This window comes from Festucalex cinctus, chromosome 15 (assembly GCF_051991245.1).
Source record: "Festucalex cinctus isolate MCC-2025b chromosome 15, RoL_Fcin_1.0, whole genome shotgun sequence".
NCBI lineage: Eukaryota > Metazoa > Chordata > Actinopteri > Syngnathiformes > Syngnathidae > Festucalex > Festucalex cinctus.
The window spans coordinates 7,505,609-7,531,926 of record NC_135425.1 but is presented as its reverse complement, the minus strand read 5'-3'; the positions used below and the strand labels follow the sequence as shown (position 1 = coordinate 7,531,926).

At 37.6% G+C, this 26,318-nt stretch overlaps 1 protein-coding gene across 2 annotated transcripts in view; it reads right to left on the bottom strand.

Moving 5' to 3' along the window:
* tln1 (talin 1) overlaps positions 1 to 26,318 on the bottom strand; it is a 124,628-nt gene that overhangs the window by 37,283 nt on the left and 61,027 nt on the right. For both annotated transcript variants that reach the window (XM_077497256.1, XM_077497257.1), the window contains 21 exons: positions 25,934 to 26,101; positions 25,343 to 25,637; positions 23,477 to 23,643; positions 22,423 to 22,551; positions 21,381 to 21,494; positions 18,652 to 18,765; positions 18,350 to 18,484; positions 16,397 to 16,525; positions 16,177 to 16,279; positions 11,768 to 11,976; positions 11,262 to 11,381; positions 9,156 to 9,353; positions 8,747 to 8,886; positions 8,568 to 8,661; positions 4,415 to 4,504; positions 4,206 to 4,328; positions 2,855 to 2,998; positions 2,592 to 2,753; positions 1,201 to 1,341; positions 782 to 963; positions 116 to 248 (listed from right to left, as the gene is read on the bottom strand). In XM_077497256.1, the coding sequence (XP_077353382.1) occupies positions 116 to 248; positions 782 to 963; positions 1,201 to 1,341; positions 2,592 to 2,753; positions 2,855 to 2,998; positions 4,206 to 4,328; positions 4,415 to 4,504; positions 8,568 to 8,661; positions 8,747 to 8,886; positions 9,156 to 9,353; positions 11,262 to 11,381; positions 11,768 to 11,976; positions 16,177 to 16,279; positions 16,397 to 16,525; positions 18,350 to 18,484; positions 18,652 to 18,765; positions 21,381 to 21,494; positions 22,423 to 22,551; positions 23,477 to 23,643; positions 25,343 to 25,637; positions 25,934 to 26,101 (3,090 nt within the window). The remainder of the gene's footprint in view (positions 1 to 115; positions 249 to 781; positions 964 to 1,200; positions 1,342 to 2,591; positions 2,754 to 2,854; positions 2,999 to 4,205; positions 4,329 to 4,414; positions 4,505 to 8,567; positions 8,662 to 8,746; positions 8,887 to 9,155; positions 9,354 to 11,261; positions 11,382 to 11,767; positions 11,977 to 16,176; positions 16,280 to 16,396; positions 16,526 to 18,349; positions 18,485 to 18,651; positions 18,766 to 21,380; positions 21,495 to 22,422; positions 22,552 to 23,476; positions 23,644 to 25,342; positions 25,638 to 25,933; positions 26,102 to 26,318) is intronic.

Sequence of the window (26,318 nt, the reverse complement as noted above, 5' to 3'; positions counted from 1 at the left end):
CACCAAATACACCATGTCCGTTAAGTTGCCTTACATTTTAAATCCTTATTTCACAAGTACTGCAAAGAATAAGCAGTAGAATGTAAGCCCAATACAAGATAGCGTTTGTGCTTACCTCCATGGAGATATCTCCTCGGGGTGTTAATTGCTGGCTGATGGCGGCAAGTGAAGCATGGTCAACCTCACGGATGCAGCCATTCAGAACCTCGATCGCGTCATCACACTCCCTCTGGCCAGGAGCCTTTTCTCTGTTGGAATCAATTAAGATGGACAGTTTGAGTGTTTACAGTCTGTAACAACAAGTTACCTTATGCTGAATGTTGATTCATTTTATGCATGATATCAAAGTTTGTTTGACGAGCTGAAATGCTTATGCATGATAAATCGTATGAAAAAAAAAAGCCACATCTGATGTACATGACAAAAATGTAGAGGTCAATAAACAAAACGGAACCTCACAGACAGTAAAAATAAATCTGGAAAAAAAAAATGTTGCTTGAGCCGAAAAGCATAATAAAGCTTCCCTAGACAAAAACAAACCAGGCAAGGTGACAGAAGGTCTGTGTCAGAAGGCGAACTGATGAGTCATTTTTATTAACGCACCTGATTTCTAAATGTCACTATTTGTCATTGTCGAATTATAGCAGCACAGTTCAGTTTGGTTTAGGTCAGTAATGGTATTATTTTTCTTGCATTTACCAAAAATACCTTCTCTGATCTTGAATAGGTAAGTACAGGTATCAAAGACGGTAAGAGTTGAACTACTTGTGGGCGATTCTACCTCATGTTGGTTATGAGCTTCTTGATGGAGTCAGATACAGTTCTTGAGTGTCCAGCGAGTACAGACCACTTGGGGGGGTCTTTGGGGTTGACAGCCAAGGAGCGTGCAGTCTGGATCAGGCCGGTGGAACTTTCCAGCATGGTCTTTGCTGCTGCTACAATGGGCTCCATGGCGGCGTGACCCTAAGGTGAGGCAATGTCAAGTTAAGGATGCTGAAAAAATCTGATGCGTCTGAGGATTGGATATAGAGAGTGTGATCTACCAAACATTTTCAACTCATGATCCCAATTAGGCATTTAGTTTCCAAATAATAATAATAATAATAGAATCAAGGCCCTCACAAACAATTCATGATAATTGCTTATTCAGCAATTTAACACTATATCAACATAAAATTCAATCTTTCTGAGTGAACGTACCTCAGGACTGATCTGAGCTGGAATACTGGCAAATTCTGGGTTGGAGGCAAAGGCTGTTAGGTTGTCCACAGCTTCTATCAGGGGACCAGTCGCAGCCTTACACTTTTCTCTGTTCTCCTGATTGAAAGCTCCATCTAAAGCCTGCACAAGAATTAATAAAAATATCATGTGTGCAAAGAATGAGATTTCTTTCGTTGTTTTTTTTTTTACAATATCCAGTACAGGAATATCATAAGTATCTTTTATTGATCAACAAATACAGTCGATTAACTCTTTTCCTGCCAAGGACGGTAATTCACGTTAACAGAAATCCCAACGAGTTCTGCCAATAACGTTACAGTCTTCCCTCGCTATAACGCGGTTCACTTTTCGCGGTCTCGCTGTATCGCAGATTTTTTTTTTAAGTGCAATTTTGCATATTATTTTACAGTAATATACCCATTTTATAAAATTTATGAAGGTTTGAACATTGTCAATGTTTGAACAAGAGAGATATGTGAGAACATGTAAATGCCTCAATGAGAAAAGTGGTTAAATTGTGCGGTCGGGGATTTTAGAGCCTTAAAAATTTATAAGAGTTGTAAAACATAAAGCTAACTACTTCGCGGATTTCATTTATTGCGGGTATTTTTTGGAACCTAACCCCAGCCAAAAACGAGGGAACACTGTAATTGACGTCTACTGTGTTTTTGTTTGTTTTTTTTTCCCAATGGGCACCGCAACATCTTGTGCAGCTCTGGTTTCATGAATGAGTTGAAAAATTAATAATAATAAAAATAAAAATAAAACACTAACTATGGCCAGCAGGTGGAAGCATTGTATCTCTTTTCAATGGTCTCCCGTGAATCAAATTACATGAAAACATGGCGGATCTTAGGAGATACGTTTTCAAAGATATCACGAAAGAATAAAGCATTTGTCACATTAAATCAAATTCACAGCGCATCACGAAACAAAAAACATTAGTGTCAAAGTAACTGTTTTGCAGAAAATGTATAACTTCACAAAAAGCTTTTTTTTTTCTTTCCATTATAGCTTGGTGTCACTCAAAATTACCTATTCCCAAATAGTGATTACTTAAGAACGGAATAAGGTAGAATCATACTTTTTTTTTTTTCCTAATGAGAGAATGGAATCAAGTCCTTCATATAAAATCCACCATGTTTACGTAGTAATAGTGCCCAATATTCTGTTTGCCTTGAAAGATGAGTGAAAATGCTCGAAATCGGCTGGCACTCTAGGGGTTGTGTTTTTGGATAACGTTTGGCAGTAAAAGAGTTAAAAACCCAATGGATATCAACTACCACTCAAGAAATAGGTTTTCTTCTCTCATTCAATATTGCATATATTTATGGGGTATTTGCAATTATTAAATAAAACGTACTACAAACCTTAATTGACTTGACCAAGTTGGCAGTTGTGTTGGCCACCTCTTTGGCTGACTGGACAAACTGCCTCTTGGCAACAGGGTTGGGCGTTTTAGAGGAAGCCAGACGGCAAGCGTTGCAAAGTGCAGACGTGTGTTTGGCAACAATGGTGGCTGCAGAGAGCACCTATGCAAGGAGACAGTCAGATTAAATCAACGGCGTCACAATGAAACCGAAACATGAAGACACGAAAGTGGTCATTGGTGTCATGTTGTGGCTGTCTGTACTTGTGACTGGGTGCAGCCTGGGTCCACCAAGTTCTGGCAGGCCATCTGGATTGACTGGTTAGCACGGGCAAATTGAGCGGGATCCACCAGACCCTTCTGACCTGCTGAACTGTTGGGGTCTGATACACCAACCAGATAGGCAGCCTAAAAACAACAAAAGATCAGCTTACTTTAATTCTGTTCTAGTATCATTCAAAATGTTTCTTCCTGGGTGCCTTTACAGCACACAACATGATTATTTTTTTACTGGCTAGCGACAAGCGACTTGGAACATCATGAAAGAGAATTAGAGACACACTGCAAAGAAAAAAAAAAAGAAAATTAATAAACCACTTATGAAATAGTAATAAAAATGCATTGCCATTCTGCTTGTTATTCTTGTAAATGTATGGAACATATAATAGGGATTTTATTTTAATTTTATTTTTAACCAAAGTGCTTTAAAAGGATATAAATTTAGGACTAGTGTACTATATGGTGACCAGAGGTGGCTAGTAACGAGTTACATTTACTCCGTTACATGTACTTGAGTAACTTTAAAAAAAAACTGTACTTCTAATAGTAGTTTTACCACACAATACTTTTTACTTTTACTTGAGTAGATGTGTGAAGAAGGATCGCTACTCTCACTCCGCTATATTTGGCTACACTAAAGCCGTTACCGGTACTCACTCTCTCACACTCTCACTCTCACTCTCTCACTCTCACTCTCTCTCTCTCTGTTCATTAGCTTTACCAGAGACGCCAACAGCTGTTCTGCCACATGACTGCGTTTCACCAATCAGACGTAGCAACAATAATCACATGACGACTCCTTCCCCTAACATTCTACCAATCAGACGTAACAAGGCAGTCACATGACCACAGGCGGCGTTTGGAACGTAGCAGCGGGTAACAGCTTTATAATGCGGTGTCTTATGTGTGCCGAAACAAACGGACATTTTGGCATATAAAAATTGCACATCGAACCTGAGTTAACATGTCATGGTAAGTTTGACCTAAATTCCCTTTTTGCTGTATTTAGACAGGTATTTGTTAGGGGTGGGAATCTCTGACATGAGGCCGATTCGATATGTATCTCGATACACAAGTTGTGATTCGATTGAAAAACGATTATCTTTCAGAACAGAACGGTTCGATACGGTTCGATTAAGTTTGGGAACGATACAATTTTCGATTCGATACGATTAATTTCAATTTTTTTTTTAGTTTTTTTTTTAGCATGATCAATAAACAAAAATGTTACAAATGTCAAAGTGGGTCATTCAGGTGTTCTCTATGTGGATCTGGGTAGAAGAAATTTGTGCACACCTGGTTTAAATGGTGTTACGATTCACCAACCAAGTTTTACCTGTGCTGCAGCTTCAGTCAATCCGCACAGGGCCTTGGAGCCAGAACTGACTGAGTCCCCAAACTCCGGCAGGTTGGAGTTCTTGGCATTGTGGGAAATACCGGCCATAGATTCACCAAGGATCTTGCAAGATAAAGCAAATGATGAAAAGTCAGAAGACAGTTGTCGAAAACCATTGAAGAAAACAGCAACAGTGATGTACGTCCAACCTTGGAGTTTTCCATGACACTGTCGATACAGTCAAAGTAGGAGAGCTCATTGACGGCTTCCGTCGGGTTCTCCAGCATCCCCCTCACCGACTGCACACACAAGCAACATTGTTACACACCTCTAGAATTTGTTACCAGTGTTAAATAATCATCATCATTCAAATTAATGTTAAGATTTTTATTTTTTTTTGCTCTTGGTTAGTTACACTGACATTATTTTCCCAATTTTCAGTCATCGCAACACTTGAAAAAACATTGTGAGGAGTGTGTTGAAATAAGCACGGGAGGAATAGGAACATTTTAATAATTTACTGCTGATAAACCACTTTGTTGTTGATATTACCTTAAGGATAGCAGCATTTTGTTGTCATATTTTATTAATTAATCTTGATTATAGACTAAAACGTTACTGTATGTAAATAACTTCTACTTTCTGATTCTTACCTTGTAAGGAAGGTGGATTAATGGAAATGCTTGTATGCAATTGTAGAAATCCATCTTGCATTTCAAACTCTAAAGTTTGAGCTTGATCAAACTGGTATCAACAACTTATTACAAAACGTGTCTAGAGGATGCTGCCATTGCAGCATACTGTTATTCAATTCAGTCATTTAAACTACCAATTATACTGAGCACCAGTTCTAATAATGACTGGACAAAATTTAAGAAAAGAAAACGACACCAAAGGCACACATTTTCATTGACTACTCGTATATGGAAATGACACTGCTGGTTGTCAAATGTAATTAACCATATTTACACTTATGGAGGACCAAAACTGCCAAAATTCAAAATAAATAAATGTCTAAAAGTGAAAATAAAAATGAATATAAGAAAATATAATTTGAAAATTATATCTTAAAAAAAATAAATCTAAATGGAAATAAATCCGATTTTATTTTCACTTTCAGTCATTTATTTATTTAGACATTTATTTATTTATTTAGACATTTATCTATTTATTTAGTCATTTATTTATTTCATTATTTATTTATTTCATAATTTATTTATTTATTTAGTCTAGGGCTGGGAATCTTTGACTGTCTGCCGATTCAATTCGATTATGGTTTTTGGGTCTATGATTCGATTCAGAATCGATTTTCGATTCAAAATTATTTGATTGACAAATGATTTCTGCTTCAATTTACAGATATGCACAACATTGTTATGATCTACTACAGTTTGCTTTGCAAGACAAAATGACAAATAGAGACATTCAAGTGTCTTTTTTTGTTTTGTTTAAACATTTATTAATTTTGTATTGTAAGTGCCTTTTTCCACAAAAACAGCATGTGGGCTACAACTGCCTTTTCCCCTTCTTCTTCATTTCTAATTTAAATAAAATTGATTTTTGGATTATTAAATATCGATTCGATTCAATAAATAAATGAGAATCTCAATTCTTTTATGAATCGATTTTTTTGGCACACCCCTAATTTAGTCATTTATTTATTTTTAATTTTGGCAGTTTTGGGCCGTACAGCCAAGTTGAAATGTTCTTCAAATGAGGGGGCAGTCCTAAGCGTGTCTTGGGTTGGACCCACCGTTGCAAATTGCCTGTCATTGGTCGAGTGAGCAGCTCGGCGAACGAGGAAGTCTCGCCGGCTTGCAATGGAAATCTCCAGCAATGGACGACGATCTTGTCCACCGTCTGATCTCACTTGTTGTCTAACAACTAAAGTCGCAAGTTGAGGTGACGGTGGACACGATCGTCGTCCATTGCTGGAGGTTTAAAAAAATAATAATTATCGGCAATTATCCAGATAATAAAGAAATTTGCCAAAAATTATCAGCAATGATCGACCCAATTTTATTTCAGACAGACAAACCAGATAATACAGAAATTTGCCGAAAATTATCGACAATTAAACCAATTTGACGTCATACAGATAAACCAGATAATAAAGGAATTTGCCAAAAATTATCAGCAATGAATCGACCAATTTTATTTCCGACAGATAAACCAGATAATAAAGGAATTTGCCAAAAATTATCAACAATGAATCGACCAATTTTATTTAAGACAGATAAACCAGATAATAAAGAAATTTGCCGAAAATTATCAATAATTAAACCAATTTGACGTCAAACAAATAAACTAGATAATAGAGAAATCCACCAATAATTATCAGCAATTATCAACCCATTTGACGTCACACAGATTAACCAGATAATAAAGAAATCCGCCGAAAATTATCATCAGCAATTATCAACCAATTTGAAATTGACAATTTGATTTGAAACATTGTGTAACGTTTACTCAATGTTTCAATGTATTTGTACACCTAAGACTGATAGTAGGAATCGAAAATATATTTGTATTCAAGTTCATTTTGCAAACAATTATCGGCTTACTTATCGGTTATCAACATCGGCACGTCTAATTTATTGGTTTGTCGTATCGGTTGAAAATAGCATTATCGTGCATCCCTATCGATTCGTGAAGTTAATTAGTTTGTCAAACAACGTAATACTTAAAGGGACACTTTACTTATTGATCCATTTTTAGCAGCAAAAAGTTGCTACTTTTTCAATAATTAATTTGGTGACGTGATTATTTTTTTATGTACATTTAATAACTTTTAAACCATTGTTAAAATGAATCGAACGCCGGCATGTTTGTTACACGTGACTAAATAACCCGGATGTTTACGTCACTAGTGTGTAAACGCTACACTATGGAAGCACTATGCAACGCAGCCGTGCATCTAGCGTCAAACCCGGAAGGATTAAACCTTATCGCTTCGAGCCAACACGACAAAATAACACTACCGAAGGAAAGTCTGCCTTGGATGTGAAAGTTGTGGCGCCAGATGGTCTTTTCGGGCACAAAATAAACTTTGACGAACGAGTGAATCAGGCGGGGGGTGAGTGGTGCTCGTGCGGGAGCTGCAGGAATGGACAATCCGCTAATGAATGTGTGCTGTCTGGAAATGAAAGAACTCGAGGATCGGTTCCTTGCGGACAATCTCAACTGCATCCTGGAACATCAGACATTCAACATGGCAATACTAAATAGACATTCTCAGGATAGCTTTGGTTGCGATGAAAGATGTGAAGAAGAAAAGTCTTGGAGGAGCAAATATCCAACAGGTAAAGTGACACACAGTACGAGCAATGCAAAACGTGTGGAACTGACGAAATATTTCAGGAAAAAGAAAAAATAGTAAAATTAAATGTATCGTCGTTACAGCACCCAACCTCCCCTAGCTGTTTTTTTTTCTTCTTTTTTGCGTAGCGTCCCACTGCGGTCAGGCCAGCCGCCACTCGAAAAGACGAAGTCAAGCCAGCCGTCCCAACGATTGTTAATACTGTGCATTACGGTAACGTGCCGACGTGCCCCTGCGTTGGCCACCTTCAAATGAATTATGAAATAAAACAGTCCGTGCAGTATAATAACCAATGCCCCCCCACCCCCGAAACATGCCTACCTTTCGCTTTAAATTTGCTTCGCTTCTCCGAGATCTTTCAGTGGCCGTAGTAAGACCTCGATTTGTGCCGGCTGTTGTGAGAGTGAAGGCTCCGTGTTGCTAGCAGTTGCGGCTCCTCCATCGGCTTGATTATTTCCCACGTCTGGTTCTTTAAAGATACTCGGTACTGCGTTGGGCTTTAGTATTAGGCGTGTGGCGTACCCCATCTCAAATTGTAACATATATTCGAAGTCCTCATGCCTGAAATGTTCGCTGCGCGCACGCCTGCTTGTCCTTCGGGAGGTTGACAGCACTTAGCAAACAAACCATTGTCTACTCAAGTAGCTTTTTTTTTTTTTTTTTTTTTTTTTTTTTTGGGGGGGGGGGGGGGGGGGTCTCGCGGGTTTTTCCTTGCCGACGCCTTGCAAAATTTTGCAATACAGTAAGGCATAACTGACGTTTGTGTCTTCCTCGTTGTTATGTCTGCGTGAACTACTGTTCCCCAAGCGAGTATACACACTAGTGACGTCACCACTCGGGGGCGTTGCAACACGGAAGTACTTCTATGTTGAAAAAAGTTAAATAAATCAATATAGGAGTGTATTCTTCAGCTCTTATGCATGTTTCGTAGCTATACTAACTATTTACTGCCAATCAAGCCATACATGTAAAATTAAAGGAGCCTTCCTTTAAGAAGAAAACGGGATTACGCAAACTACAGAAGTGTTGTTAGGTGGTTGTACCTCCAGTTCTCTGAGGGCATTGTCACACTCTTTCTGACCTGGAGCCTGCTGAGTGCACATGGTTATGAGCTGGTTGATACTATCTGTAACTGCCCTGTGGACACAAAGTTGACAAATGAGATCGAAGAACTGTCAAATTTAACTTAGAAAAGAGAAAGATCAATCAAGTCATACGGTACCGAGCGGCAGCTGCCAGCTGGTTCTTGAGGTTGGGGGAGTTGGGGTCAGTAGATAGTGCTTTGGCTGACAGCAGTAGTTTGCTGGATGACATTGAGATGGTCTTCAAGTTGGACACCACTTGTGTCCTGTCCTCTTTAGACTGAAGAAAGAAAGGAAAAAGGCAAAGATTTTCACATATTTTAAATACAACACAAATTTAATCAAATCTTTTTTTTTGTTTTATTTTATGACGAAAAGTTGTGGGTCACTCTGGAGCCATATCGACAAGTGAATAAATGACGTCAAAAGGTGTATTGGGCTAGATTTACATTGCACAGTTTAGTTTCCTTTTTTCTGCTCTCAAGTGCCCCAATTTTTCCTCACGTGTTTCACAGGAATGCGGTATGAAAAGTGGCCCAATATACTGACTTGCGATGTTCCTGCCATGTCAACGCCAGCCTCCAGGAAATTGCTGAAGTCCTGCCCGAACTTGCCGGTGGCTTTGGCCAGGTCTTGGGTGGTTGCTCGAGACGCCTGGACAACCTCATTGGCGGACTGGTTCAGATTGGCTGCCACTTCGTTCAGCTGAGCTTGAACCTCCTGGAAACTCCTTCCGCTAGATGGGAACTAGAAAGGAGAAGCGCAACGCCAGATGTGAATAGAATGTTTAACTTAAAACCAATATTGTTTTTACATGGAGTTATTTGTCTGACCTGATTCGCTACATGTACACCGTAAATCAGGGGTGTCAAACTCATATCAGGGCCGCATGGAGAAAAATATATTACCAAGCGGGCCGGATCGGTAAAATAATGGTATATAACTTTTGCTGTCAATTACATGCAGATATTCGCTATTTGAGGGCCAGTCCTAAATTACGGAGCTCAACTGTAATCATCCATCCATCCATTTTCTTGACCGCTTATTCTTCACAAGGGTCGCGGGGGGTGCTGGCGCCCATCTCAGCTGGCTCTGGGCAGTAGGCGGGGGACACCCTGGACTGGTTGCCAGGCAATCGCAGGGCACACAGAGACGAACAACCATCCACACTCACAAGCACACCTAGGGACAATTCGGAGCACCCAATTAACCTGCCATGCATATCTTTGGAAGGTGGGAGGAGACCGGAGTACCCGGAGAAGACCCACGCGGGCACGGGGAGAACATGCAAACTCCAGCCTGGACTCGAACCGGAGTCCTCAGAACTGGGAGGCGGACTTGCTAACCACTCGACCATCGTGCCGCCCAACTGTAATCATACTGTTCCAAAATATAACATGAATGCAAATAGAACGCGGCAACAATTTTCCTGTATGTGTTCTGGACGTGTTAAATCTTTTTCCCAGAATGCATTGTGTGGCGCAGTTAAATCATTGACTGGCAGCCATTTTCACTGAAGCAATCCCCTTTGCTCCCGGCTCTTTTACTGGATTTTGACTGATTTTTGCAAGGCCCACAGAATATTGTGTTCTATTGCTATAAAAACATTAAAAGATTAGAGTCTCTTTTTTCATCAGGATAACAGTATATTTCTATCTGTTTCCGTTTTGCAGCAATTAGCATTTGAATATAGCTAAATTTTATCATGATTCACGAATCTATTTAAAACTGTGGGGGAAATCAGCTTGTTGCAACATTGCCCTGGTTGATCTCTTATACTCTGCTGCCACCTGCTGGCCGTTTTTGCAATAACTACCATTTCTTAAACAGTTCTCGTCAGTTCAGAGGCTGCATCAAAGCCTACTGTATGCTCTATTATTAAAAAAACAAACAAACAAACAAACACATAAATACATCTGTTAATATTTAAAATAGAACGTATTTATACGTTTTGAGGAGCAAATGAGTTAATGACGTTATAAGGATGTTAATCCTTGTCATATCTATTTGTGTTACCAGTAATAGAATTTGTGTTGTATTTAAGACGTTTCTGATGCTTTATGATGTCTATGATTTAAAATAAATAAATAAATGAATAATTAAACAAATCGTAACTTTAATTTGTGTGTAAAATAATGACATCCAGGACGATTCCCCTGTACAAGTTGCTTTGCTCACCTGAGGACTGCTTGTGAAATTACAAATTTACATGTTTTTATTGTGGCCGGCTGATTAATTGGTCCAACATTACAAATTATTTTTTACTTAAAAAAAAAAAATCATCTCACGGGCCGGATTAAACCCGTTTGCGGCCCTAATCCGGCCCGCGGGCCATATGTTTGACACCACTGCCGTAAATACTACAAGTGAACCAAAACCAATCACAACAAACAATGTGAGTGTTGAAATTTGAGTAGTAAGAACCATTATCCACAAATGGAGAAAACTGGCCGTGGTCATAAAAGAACACAGAAAAATGCGCAAATAATCTCAGGCCTAACTGGGCCCAGTTCAGGTGCTCATGATTCAACAAGAATAAAGACATACACATAATACATTTCAATGCTATGATACATAGTATGCTACAGACGAGAAAACAAATAATAGCAGCACTCAACTGCAATATAATGAATTCATACTGTTGATGGCACTCACAGAATCAGCCAGTAGAGATTTGCTGGCTTCACCCACAGTACGAATGGCGTTGTCCACATCTCGCTGACCAGGCAGGCAGTTCACGCATCTGTTCAAGGCCTGAGACACCGCTTTAGCCACCTGGACGCACAAATACATCCATACGGAGAGACCGATAAACTTAACAATTGCAGTTAACTTCAGTCTGGAGAGAATCAAGTCTTAACAATCCTACACAAAGACAGCTCAAATTCCCATGATGCTCAAACATAGTGGATTGTTTTTTCGTTGTTGTTGTTTCTGTTCTGTTTTTAACCATGCTATAAATAATAATAAAACTATATATATATATAAATATAATAATATATAATAATAAATAATAAAATAATAGTAATAATCAATGGTAATAATAAAATAATAATAATCATATAAATATAATAAATATTTAAAAAAAAAAAAAAAGGGTTGAAAAATATTTTGAGCAAAATTGCCCAACGTGGCCCTCTGAGCCTCAATCTTTGTCTGACCTGGGCCAGCCTTTGCTGACTCTCCGCATCTCCTGGCTTGGTGATGGCCTTCTTTGTCTCCTCAATTAAGTTGCCCGATTTATCCATGACATCACTGGCGCAGTCCAGCAGAGCAGCACGTGCTCCTGCGTCGTCTGTGGTGGCAGCGACTCCTCTTGCTGCTGAGGCCAAGGACTTCAGAGCCTGGGCGACATCTCTGGCTGCCATACCTGGGGAAAAAAAAATTCCATTTCAAGATGACTGCATTGACAATACAATAAGCTTGGTTGGTTATCAATTAGCTGGCCGATTATAATCGGCCCATATAAGGCCTTTTCAAAATAAAAATAATTGCTCAGCGATGTGCAGATTAACAGGCATCATACCTGAATCATGTTTTGCCACCAACCTCACTAGGGTTGTGCAATTAATCGAAATTCAATTACAATTTCAATTATTACACTCCACAATTACAAAATCAGCATAATTGTTAAAAATAAATAAATATTAATACTTCTTTTTTTTTAGTTGTTTAAATGTATACATGTGAACCTTTTTTTAAATAACTAATTTAATAAAATTTCTTTCATCCAAAAGGAACTTTCATAATAGTGTTTCAAAGAATTTTATTTAATATTTTTTGCTTTTTTACGCTTTAAATTTTCTTGTTTTGTACCAAAAAAAGATCATCCTGCACTCAAACGTCAATAATAATAATAATAATGATAATAATAATAATAATAATAATAAATTATTATTATTATTATTATAAATTCTGTTTCGTCCAAAAGGAACTTACATAATTGTAGTGTTTCTATTTTTTTTTAAAGTTGTAATATTTTTATATGCTTAAACATTTTCTTATTTTGTACCAAAAAAAAGTAAATAATCGTTTGAATTATTGTGATTTCAATTACTTCTAAAATAATCGTGATTATTATTTTTTCCTTAATCGAGCAGCCCTAAACCTCACTCATGTTGCTTTTGTACTGCATACATTTATGGTTAAATGTAAAGCTAGCTTCATCAGTTCACGCCTTTTTTGTATTTAAAAAATAAAATTAAATCTTTGTTGTGAAGTTAAACAAATTCTAAATGATAAATATTCTAAAACAATAAAATCTTCTGCCTGTAATCCAAATCTTACAAAAAAAAAGAAGGTACATTATTCGGTAGAAGGACAATATCAGTTTTTGGCGCAAATGCACCATTAATCTGGTTTGCCGATTGCCACAATCGGCAATCACGTTTTATAAATAGTAAATACATTTTTGCTTGCTGGTTACGTGGAGATCAAATGTTATTACTGTATGTAGTTATATACCGTATTTTCCGCACTATAAGGCGCACCTAAAAGCAGAGTGTTTGTTGCAGAGTGTTTCCATTTTCAATACCTTAGCATGTGGTTTGGATAGTGTTATTATCTTATAACCCTTCAAGAGACGAGGTATACCGTATTTTCACGACTATAAGGCGCACCTAAAAGCCTTCAATTTTTTCAAAAGCTGACCCTGCGCCTTTTAATCCAGTGCGTCTTAAATAAGGATCAATATTGAGCCGCAACAGGTCTCGCTGCCAAGACGCTATCTGTGACCCTGCACGATCGGTGACGCGCATGCACAGAAGATCCGCCATCTTGGATCGCTAGCTAATACTAATACTTTACCTCAGAGAAAATAATAAAACAGCTGTTTATTCATTTTGAGAGTGAATGGAGTTGTCAGAAAGCTGGTTTGTAATCTATTAATAAAGTTTGACTGACCTATCTGACTGTTTTGTTGAGATTCCCTTTAGCGCAGCACCATCTAATGGATGCATAACGTAACCCCAGCCTCTACTGTAGCGCCTTATATATGGAAAAAGTTTTAAAATATGTCTTTCAGTGAAGGTGCGCCTTATAGTGCGGAAAATACGGTAGTTCAATATTGTTGAGTGTAGTTTTTCTTAAAATATGTTTAAAAAAAAAAAAATGTCTGTGGGTTTGGGGGTCTGAAATGGAGTAATTGCTTCTGCAATTTATTTCAAATGGGAACAATTATTTCAGAGGCTTTTTAAAATATTATCAAGGTCACAGAATGAATTTAATTAATTAATATTATATGCATGGATGTAAAGATTTGTTATGGATGGAATGTTTTTGTTTTTTTTCTTTTCTTTTTTTTTTAGTATTTGCTGCAGGTCTGTGCAAGTGTTCCTAATCTGTCACGATCAAATAATTATAGAATGGATTCCGTCCATTATTCCATTGATTAATGAAATAAGCGGATACGATTTCATTTTGCATTTAAGTATATTGCAAAAGGATTTTCCCTGTGATTACTTTTTTTTTTTTTTTTTAACCAATTTTTGTTGTTTATTTCGCATTGTTTTGTGATTTAAAAAAAAAAAACGTAGCCAACAAAAACAAACTGTACTCACCAACACTTAAAACAAGTTAATCAGTCTGCTTTCATGAAGGAAAAAAAAATCAGAAAAATAATTACGTACTGTTGAAAGACTAAAATCAGAGGAATTTGACAATTTTAGGTCAAACAATTGCTCTAAACGATTACTGAATTATCAAAATAGTTGTCCATGAAATTGATTAATTAGTTCTTGATTACATTTTGACACCTCAACTTGTATTAAACTGTACTTAGGTGTGCTGATAACCAGTTCTCCTTCTCTCTCAGCCTATTACAGTGACAAATTGGCCTTGCTCATATTAGATCTGCTGAACATTAAGAACATTAAGTCTGGTGTCCATGCAAGCTGTAACATGTTTTGCGTCAATATTGTAGGCTTCCGTGAAGAGTCTTTGCTGATCAGCTTACCGCTACACACAACCATGCTCATAGGGCAGTTTAAGGAAGAAAATGTCCACCCAGCGGGCCAAGCAATGATGTCTCGCTTCTTTTGTTAAGTCGCTGAAAGTTCATAGTCACTGAGTGCATATTATGGATCAGTGTTATTGGTGTAATAGGAATTGTGTAAAAATAAAAGTGTGATTAAGCGGCCGACAATTACTTTTCAAACACTTTTCACAACAATGCTTGTGTTTAACTCATTTGCTCCCAATAATGTGTAAATACGTTTTTTTTTGTTTTTTTTTCTAATGTTTTAAGTGTCCCAAAGACGTATATATATATATTTTTTTTTTATGCTAGAGTAGGTGTGTCAAACATAAGGCCCGTGAGCCGGATCAGGCCCGCAAAGGGGTTTAATCCAGCCCACGCGATGATTTTGTAAAGTTAAAAAAAAAAACAAAAGAAAATTGTAATGTCGGACTAATTAATCAGTCAGCCACAATCAAAATATATAAAATTTGTAACTTCACAAGCAGTCCTCAGATGAGCAATGCAACTTGTACGGGGAATCGTCCTGGATGTCATTATTTACACACAAATTAAAGTTACGGTTTGTTTAATTATTATTATTATTATTATTGTTATTATTATTTTATTTTATTTATTTTTTAAATCATAGACCGACAAATGTGTTAAATACGACACAAATTCAATTACTGGTAACACAGATATGACAAGGATTAGCGCGTCCTTATAATGTTATTAAATGCGTCACGCAACGCATTCTGGGAACAATATATATATATATATATATGCAAAACAGGTAGATCTAACACGTCTAGGACTCAGTATTGCCGCGTTCCATTTGCAATTGTATTATTTTTTGGAACAATATGATTACAGTTGAGCTCTGTAATTTAGGACTGGCACACAAATAGCGAAAATCTGCGTATAATTGACGGCAATCGTTTTTCAGTTATATACCATTATTTTACCGATGCAGCCCAATTGGTAGTATATTTTCCTCCATGCGGCCCCTGAGCTAACATGAGTTTGACACCCCTGTGCTAGAGCATACAGAACAGGCTTTGATGCAGCCTCTCAACTGCAAAGAACAGTTGCGGAAATGGTAGTTATTACACAAACGGCCAGCAGGTGGCAGCAGAGCAAAGGAGATCAACCAGGGCCATGTTGAAAAAAGCTAAATTACAATTTTAAATAGATTTGAGAAAACTGATGAAACTTAGCTCTCTTCTAATGCTAATTGCTGCAAATCGGAAACAGATAGAAACAAAAAGAGCTCAATTACTCACATTTCTAAATAGATTTGTGAATAATGATGAAATTTAGCTAATTCTAATGCTAATGGCTGCAAAACGGAAACAAATGCAAATATATTTTTTTTCCTGATGAAAGAAGAGACTTTAATCTTTCTTTTGATAGGTTCCATGATTTTATAGAAATAGAACACAATATTCTGTGGGCCTTGCAAAATCAGTCAAAATCCAGTAAAACAGCCGGGAGCGAACGGGATTGCTTCTGTGAAAATATCTCAATATATTGACATAAACCTCACTTTTTTGGATCATGGAAGGATGGATCTTATAAAAAGAATGCAAATGATCAAGCATGGTTGAAACACACCTGTATAGTTCTCATTTCCCTGGGTGGCCTCACTGAGCAATTGGGCTATGGCTGAGCTTACTGCTTTAGTGCTGGTGCCAAGGTCCTGGGAACATTTCTCAAGCTGGAACAATGAGGAGCATGCAGAGAAACAACTGTTATTGTCTGTGCTTGATGTCATGTGCGCAAGCAAAAACACGGCCACAAACGTGTACGTGCATGTGTCTTGATTGCGTCTTACATTCTCGCCTGGTAGTGGTTTGAGTTTGCCTTCATCAGCTGAAACTTTGGCATCCTGAATATCCTTCTCCAGACGTCTCACAACTGACAGGGCATTGTCTATCTCCAGCGGGCCGCATGCCTCTTGGGCCTGCACAGTGGCACACATGCAAGAATCTGAAAAATGCCTGTAGCCCAGGGGTGTCAAACATACGGCCCGTGGGCCGGATCAGGGCCGCAAAGGGGTTTAGCCCGGCCCGTGAGATGATTTTGTAAAGTAAAAAATCATTTGTTATGCCGGACCAATTACTCTTTCACTCCCAGCCATTTTCACAGAAACAATCCCGTTCGCTCCCGGCTATTTTACTGAATTTTGACTGATTTTGCAAGGCCCACAGATTATTGTGTTCTATTGCTATAAAAGCATGTCCACCTATCAAAAGAAAGATTAAAGTCTCTTCTTTCATCAGGAAAAATAAGTGTGTTTCTATCTGTTTCCGTTTTGCAGCAATTAGCATTAGAAGAGAGCTAAGTTTCATCAGTTTTCACAAATCTATTTAAAATTCTAAGTAATTTAGCTTTTTTTGCTTTTTTTTTGCCCCTTTGCTCTGCTGCCACCTGCTGGCCGTTTGTGTAATAACTACCATTTCTGCAACCGTTCTTTGCAGTTGAGAGGCTGCATCAAAGCCTTCTGTATGCTCTAGCATTAAAAAAAAACTAAAAAACACTTAAAACATAAAAAAAAATAAAAATAAAAAATGTATTTACACGTAATTGGGAGCAAATGAGTTAATCAGCTGGCCACAATCAAAACATATAAATGTATAACTTCACAAGCAGTCCTCAGATGAGCAATACAACTTGTACGGGGAATCGTCCTGGATGTCATTATTTTACACACAGCTTAAAGTTACAGTTTGTTTATTTTATTTTATTTTTTTAAATCATAGACCGACATAAACATGTTAAATACGACACAAATTAATTACTGGTAACACAATAGATATGACAAGGATTAACATCCTTATAACATTAACTAATTTGCTCCCAAAAAGGTATAAATATGTTCTATTTTAAATATTAACAGTGTTCCAATAACGTATTTATTTGTTTATTTATGCTAGAGCATACTGTAGGCTTTAAACTGCAGGGAACGGTTGAAGCAATGGTAGTTATTACAAAAACGACCAGGAGGTGGCAGCAGAGTATAAGAGATCAACCAGGGCCATGTTGCAAACGAGATGATTTCCCCACAGTTCTAAACAGATTTGTGAATCATGATAACACATAGCTATATTCTAATGCTAATTGCTGCAAAACAGAAACAGATTTTTTTTTTCCTGATTAAAGAAGAGACATTAATCTTTCTTGTTGTAGGTTCCATGTTTTTATAACAATAGAAGACAATATTCTGTGGGCCTTGCAAAAATCTGTCAAAATCCAGGAAAACAGCCGGGAGCGAAGGGGATTGCTTCAGTGAAAATGGCGGCAAGCGAATACGTTAACTGCGCCACACAATGCATTCTGGGAACAATATACATGCAAAACATATAGATTTAACACGTCCAGAACACATACAGGCAAAGTGTTGCCGCGTTACATTTGCATTCATGTTATTTTTTGGAACAGTATGATTACAGTTGAGCTCCGTAATTTAGGACTAGCCCACAAGTAGCGAAAATCTGCGTATCATTTATGGCAAAAGTTATATACTATTATTTTACCGATCCGGCCCACTTGGTAATATATTTTCTTCCATGCGCCCTTCTGAGCTAATATGAATTTGAAACCCCCTGCATGTAGTCCGTCGGAATTTCTACCTTTTTCAAATTCCCAACGGAATAACATTAACTTTAAAAACCACAAACATATTTTTGAGTTTAGAGTTAAAAAAAAAAAAAAGACCCTAAACCTTGTACATGTTGCTGTTTGTTTCTAATCAACTCAAAGAATGTTAACAGTGAAGATGTGGTACCTTCTGTGAGGCAGTGCGTAGCTCAGCTAAGGCACTTGCCAGGTTCTTGGCACACTGGCTGAGCTGCATAGCAGATGCCTGGTCACTGATCGTGGGAACTGTGGCTTTGGAGGCTGTGACCATTTTTGCACCAGGCTGAAACAGAAATAATTACAATTTGTGTTGAAATGTATTATGTCATCCTGGCTGTGTTCATTGGAAGCAAGCAATGTGTGTCAGACTGATGCCAGCATTAAGCACAAGAGTAGGAGAAACAAAATTGAATCAAAATCAACATAGTCAACAAGGCTTGTGCACGTTACCTGCAGGAAGTTCTGGCTTGCGCTAATGAGGGCCAACTGAGCGCTGGGGCTGTCAGGCTGAGACTGGCTGCCTCTGACTCCTTGAACCAGCTGAGGGATCTGCTCTGCAACCACCTGAAAGACATACATGAGCAAATGTCCTCAGCAAACTTATCTAATGGAGGAAAACGTGCTGGCCAATGGTGGCTACTCTCCAGGCACCCGAACTTCTTGGAGAAGATCTTGACAAATGTGATTCTGTGGTGCAGATAACCCGTTCTGCGTTACGGCCTTTTCCACATGGTCGCATTACACGGAGGCACTTTTATGCTTTGCCAGTTGCCACCACACATTTAGATTAGGGCTGCTCGATTATGAAGACAATATTAAACACAATTAATTTGGGAATGATAGAAATCACATCTAAGACAATCATTTGTTTTTAGGGTACAAAACAAGAAAATGTTTAAACTTCTTAAATTTACATTTGTTTGAAACATAATTATGCATGTTCCTTTTTGACCAAACAAGATTTATTAAATAAGTCATTTTGAAAAAAAAAAAAAAAAAAGAAAAAAAAAAAAGAAGGTGCAAATGTGTAAATTTAAACAACTCAAAATTAGTATGAATTAGGGGTGTTTTAAAAAAAATCGATTCGGCAATATATCGCGATACTACAGCACACAATTCTCGAATCGATTCAATAGGCAGCCGAATCGATTTTTTAACGTCCATTTTTGATGACAAAATATTCAACAAAACGTCTAACTTTCACACCTTAAGCATGGAAGAATGTTATATTAATGGAACATTAAGCCTTAATATTTTATTTCAATGCTGTTCTAACATGAAAAAGGTTACAACCTGTTTGTTAAATACAGTGGCTCACAGTTATAACACTGAAATTTGAGATCAATAAATAATAAATTTTCATACAAATCTTACAGTGTATATGTACAAGTTTACTGAATGGTATTTTCTCAATTGAGTAAAAAAAATCGTAACAATCGACTTGTAAATTCATATTGGGATTAATCGGTATGGAATCGAATCGTGACCTATGAATCGTGATACGGATCGAATCATCAGGTACTAGGCAATTCACATCCCTAGTATGAATAATCTTTAATTTTTGTTTACGATTACGCCGATTTTGTAATTGTGGAGTGGAATAATTGAAATTATAATTGAATTTTGATTAATTACACAGCCCTAATTTAGATTGATCTTTTACCTGAATACAGGAAGTGTTGAAACTAGTGTTGCTCGATACCGATACTGGTATCGGCAGAGGTGCCGATACTGCATTAAAACAGTGGTATCGGTATCAGTGAGTACTCACAAGTAACATGCCGATACCATTAATTCCAACACTAATATAGGATTTTGGATGCAGCATTTTGTGTCTTGCTCATGCACGACATTCACTGGTATGTGTCATGTTCACTGCATGCCGATCTAAGATATCCTATTCGCCGTTGAATGCTCTGAACCAATGGCAGGACAGATTTTTCCTGTTGAGGGAAAAAAAAAACTTAGGTATCGGCATGGTATCGGCCGATACTGTAAAGCTGGGTATCGGAATCGGTATCGGGGGCCAGAAAACGTTATCGGAACAACACTAGTTGAAACTATGGCACTGCACACAGAACAATTAAATATTTGATATTTACAGGAGGCATTAATAATTAATAAGATTATTACTCTCACACCAGAGCAGACAATCAAAATGGTGGAGAAGTCATTGTTTTTCATGCCATCCAGTTTCATGAAATTAACTAATTTTCTCCCAATAACTTGTAAATTTTTTTGTTATGTTTTAAGTGTCCCAAAGACGTATTTATACTTTTTTTTCCTTTTATATATATATTTTTTTATGCTAGAGCATACAGAAGGTTTTGATACAGCCTCTCAACTGCAAAGAATGGCTGAAGAAATGGTAGTTATTACACAAACGGCCAGCAGGTGGCAGCAGAGCAAAAGCAATCAATCAGGGCCATGTTAAAAAAAAAAAAAGCTCAATTACTCACATTTCTAAATAGATTTGTGAATAATGATGAAATTTAGCTATATTCTAATGCTAATGGCTGCAAAACGGAAACAAATGCAAATATTTTTTTTTTTGCTGAAACAAGAGATTTTAATCTTTCTTTTGATAGGTTCCATGTTTTTATAGCAGTAGAACACAATATTCTGTGGGCCTTGCAAAATCAGGCAAAATCCAGTAAGACAGCAGGGAGCGAACGGGATTGCTTCTGTGAAAATGGCTGGGAGCGAATAAGTTAAATGCGCACTTAAACCAATCTTGCACAGGAACAAAAAAACAGGAACAAATCTAACTAAAAAGAAACATTTTGAATTGAAACAAGAGATTATTGCCATTGTTTTTCTTGGATCTGATTTTAATTAATGAGTCATTAATCATTACTATACAAAATGTCGTCAGTGACAACTGGTCATTCTGTGAATCAGTACATGAGATAGAATTAGACTAAGAAATGTATTACTTTAACCATGGTATGCTGAACAATGACTTCTCAGCTATGTGTTCTATGTAGAGTTGTGATATTGCACAGGCATGTGCACACGTGACATCCACCCTTCAGTGAGTCATTGTTTCACCCCCGCCGCCACACTGAAAAAGTCCTTGCTCCGCCCCTGCTTATCTAGTAGTACTAAATGTGCTAAATGACAACATAAGAAAGGTAAAATAGTATGGCATGCTATATAATAATATAGTATGTATTTACCTTGCAGCTTTGGACCAGCTGCTGCTGGGCAGCCTGGTTCTTGTTGGATGAGGCAGCATGCTGAGCTGCAGCTATTGTCTGAGTAGATGCTGCAGCTGCTTGTCTTGCTGCATTCTAATAGGAAGTTGAAAAAAATGCAGCTTTAGTTAAGTTTGTATAACTGATCAACAGACAATTATATTTTCCATCCATCCATTTTCTTGACCGCTTATTCCTCACAAGGGTCGCGGGGGGTGCTGGCGCCTATCTCAGCTGGCTCTGGGCAGTAGGCGGGGGACACCCTGGACTGGTTGCCAGCCAATCGCAGACAATTATATTTTATCTTGGGTATTTCATTTGCCAATGAACATGCAGCATAGGAACTGTCCCTAAACTGTTCCCACAAAGTCAGAAGCATAGAATTGTCCCTCAGATCGATTCAGTTTCTTTGATCATGACATACAGTCAAACCTCGGTTTTGGAACGCTTCTGTTCTCGACCAAATCGGTTTTCGACCAGAAAATTCCAGAATTTTATGTCTCAGAACTCGTCCAAAAATCGTCTCTCGACCAAACTGAAAAAAGCCGAGCGTACCTGAACGCGACTCACTCGGGAGCCGAGCTAACTCGAATGCCAGGAAACTTGGAAAAAGTTTTTTTAGACTTGGAACGGATTAAAATTATTTACATTAATTATAATGGAAAAAAATTGTTTCAGATTTCGAACAATACGCTTTTGGAACAGCCTTATAGAACGGATTATGTTCGAAAACCGAGGTTTGACTGTACACATTTTATGTACGTATATTTCATGGGAGCATTATAGTTATGAACAACAAAACAAAGTTATACAAAAGTAAATAAATATGCTACCCATTGACACATTGGTATAATTGAATTAAGGCCACTGAATGTGGAAATGCACAGTGAGATAAGAAAATATTTTTTGTTTAAACGTCCGCATTCACATGTTGGCAAACATCTTCCCCCCCCCCCCCCCCCCCCCATCAGATAAATCTCGGTAAGTGACATGAAAATCAAAACTTCTTTTCAGTTGGACTTACCTCAAGCTTGTTGATAAGACGTTTTTTGATGGCATTCTGCGCCGCAGCATTTGTTGCTATGCGGAGACCTTCTGCCGCCTCTCGCAACCTCTGTTGTTGCTCCTCACTATCAGGGTTTGCTGCCGCTCCCTGGAGTAAACACACACAAATGTCATTTTTAGGGGTGTCAAAATTAGTGTGTTAATTTTGAGTTAAAGTTCGTTCAACGCAACTCTTTTTTTTATTTTTTTATTTTTTTTCTTCCCATGCGCGCCCTTACTTGGAACCCTTACTTGTACCGCAGCGGGAATTCCAGTCGCATCCAGTCCAACGCAGCAGACACATCCACGTCAAAATTTAGCAGTAATAAATTTAATATATTTGAGGAGACTGGGGTCAAGTTGTATTTTATAATTTTAAAAATGAGCAGAATTTCACAAGTTACTTCATGTTAAGAATATATAGCTTTTAATATGCAAAGAAAAATGCACTGAGCTGTCTCCGTCTTACAAATGTAATTATGCCATCTAGTGGCAGAATATGACCTCAACACAAATCAATATCACACTTTTTTTTTTTTACAATACAGTACATATTTTAATTATAAGTCAATTTTATGTATCATGAAATTACTGTATCAATGACTACAAGATGGAGCCATATTTAGTTTAGTTTAACTTTTTTCCGCTTTTATGTTAACAACAGTATGAAAACGTACAAAAAAATATTTTATTGTACATTTAGAATAGATATAAAATTTGCAATAAATTGTTAGTCAACTATTGAAGTCATGCGATTAATTATGATTAAAAATTTTAATCGCCTGAAACCCCTAGTATTATTATGTCATACTGAGATTACACTGATGATTATCCATACACAAGAAAATTGAAGTTAGATACACGTTTAAGTGAGCCTTTGCATTTGTTTTTTTCCTTTCACTTTGTATGGTGAAGTGTATATATACAGCTGCTCACTTACATGAACAGGCCGGCCCGTCAACACGGGATAATTTCATCAAGACAAGAACTAGGATGCGTAAAAGTATTCTATGCAAATACATGCAGTTGCAGACCTTGGCTGCCTCCACCATCTTGGCAGTAGCGTCAGCCAGAAGCTTCGCAGCTGACAGGAGCTTTCGGGAATTTTCCAGGTCTGTCTCTCCTTCTGCGTCCATCTTGATGGCATTGACCAGATCAGACGTGGCCTGGGCAAGGATACGAGCCTGGCGAACCATCTCACCTGTGAAAGAAAATATTGTGGCAAGATAAAAAGATCAAATCTACAACTGTTGACTATGCAGTGGCATGCACACAGATGGCACTGGGGAGTTGCCCAACTTGTTTTTCTCCCCTATTTCAAAAGCTCTGTCCTTCCATTCATCCATTTTCTTGACCGCTTACTCCTCACAAGGATCGCGGGGGGTGCTGGAGCCTATCTCAGCTGGCTTTGGAAAGTAGGCGGGGTACACCCTGGACTGGTTGCCAGCCAATTGCAGGGCAGAGAAGCACTGTATTAAACCTAAATAACCACACACCCTACTTGAAAGTAATCTGCATTAACAGTCATATTTCCCCCGAAAATTACCAATATTACACAAATTCTACCAGGGAATGTGAACTTCTGAGCACAAGTTTATGTATGTATGTATGTTCTGTATGTATACATGTGTACGAGTCCTGTACAGTCCCAGACAGAGAAACACGGTTCACTCGTGTATGGTGGAGTTAAACTCAACTATTTGTTGATGGTTCGACAGGAAATTTCCATAATGCCGTTTGTGCTTGCTTGATTATGGATTATTAGCATGTAACACTGTCGCATGTTGTGTTTATCTTCAGTAGTGAGTAATTTAATTCAATCTCTGGTGTAATAACCTTATTTATTGATTGAATTTTTATTTTTCTATTTTATTTGTATTATTATTATTATTATTATTATTGTTATTATTATTAATAGAATCTCTGGTGTAATAACCTTATTTATTGATTGAATTTGTATTTTTCATTTTATTTTATTTTTATTATTATTATTATTATTAATTCAATCTCTGGTGTAATAACCTTATTTATTGATTGATTGAATTTGTATTTTTCATTTTATTTTTTATTGTATTATTATTATTATTATTAATTCAATCTCTGGTGTAATAACCTTATTTATTGATTTAATTTTTATTTTATTTTTATTATTATTATTAATTCAATCTCTGGTGTAATAACCTTATTTATTGATTTAATTTTTATTTTTATTATTAATTCAATCTCTGGTGTAATAACCTTATTTATTGACTGATTGATTGATTGAATTATTTTTGATTTTATTATCTGTTCTTATTCCTGCTGGATATGTACATTTCCCAGAGGGAGCCATCCCAAAGGGATCAATAAAGTCAAGTCTAAGTCTAAGTCTAATGTCATGTCATGGTGCTGTGTGATCACATTATTTACAGTATATACTGTGGCCACATGAACTTCCCATATATTCATCATGGGCATGGCTGTCAGGTTAAGCTTTATAATTGTTTAACACTAAGCGCTAATGCTAATCAGACTGTTTTTACAAGAAGAAGAATGCTCAAGATTTTACTTTGGATTTTCTGTTAACCACACAGGAGCAAAACATTACATGCAATACAGGCTCATTCTACTATACTATATGTTTTTCATCTGCTTGATCATCCTTAACAGTCTTGTGCCAAAAAAAAAAGGAGCAAAATATACAGTATGATATGACAAGTAAAAGAACTCAGGAAAAAAAGTGTACCATTGATGGTTTACACTGTAAACCATCATCATCAACCATCACTGTAAACCAAATAAATTATGTTACTAAACACTGTTTTTCTAAAACATACACAAATTCTACTCTATTAGACAGATGCTGATGCTACTATGGCAGTTCACATAATGCATACGCGTCCTAAACAAATGACACCCACCGGCATTTCCCATTGAGCTGAAGATGTTCTCTGTGACATCCAAGATGCGATCAGTGGCTTCTCCGTGGCGCCCAATGGGATGGCCTCCACTGGCGTATTGTTTAATATGTTGCAGTAGCTCGTTCAATGCCTGTGTGACGCCTGTTGCAGCCACGCCCACTTGCTTCAGGAGGCCCTCATCATTTGTGGCCCCCTGTGAGGCATCCACGCAACCTTCCACCGACTTGGCCACCAGCTTGCCTGCCTCGATGAGCTGTTCCTGGCACACTGGCGAGCTGATGGTTGGAGCCACCACCTACACGAGGGATGGGAGTGTATGATGCGTGATAGAAGAAATAAAATGACTTTAATTACTTCGTCATACAAGAAAAGCTCTTAACGTATCCTACTTGACAGAGTTTGGCCAGTATATCAACATTCATCACATCACAAATATTATCTATGATCTAGGACTTGGCAATAGCCAGCATGACAAGCTGTATCTGTTGTTGATGTACGTGTACCATGAGAGCTAGCAATCCAATATACTGGGGTATTGAAGTATAGTCCAACCCCTACTAAATATGTCAGGTAGTCTTAAGTCTCACTCACTCTTGTGCAGGCCACCAGCTGAGATGTGGACAAAGCACACTGGGTGGCTGCAGCAATAACTCTGTTCTGCTGGGTTGAGTCCTCTGTCTTCTGGGCTACGTTTTTAGCCTTGAGCACAAGGGCTGCTGCAGCATTAGCCACAGCTTTAGCCAGCTGCATCAGCATATCCTGCAAAGAGCAAACACGCATTATGTAGCAGTGTGAGAGGAAAGGTTTGTTAAGATTTCTTGACATTCAAATACTGTAATTTGGTTTGGAAATTAAGAATGTTGACATCAGATAAGGAAATTAGGACAGAGTAATGATTCAGAAATGGGTGATTGATTTAAAACTGGATTAGGTGATCTCAAAATATTCCAGGGCATGTTGAATCTTCCTACATTGA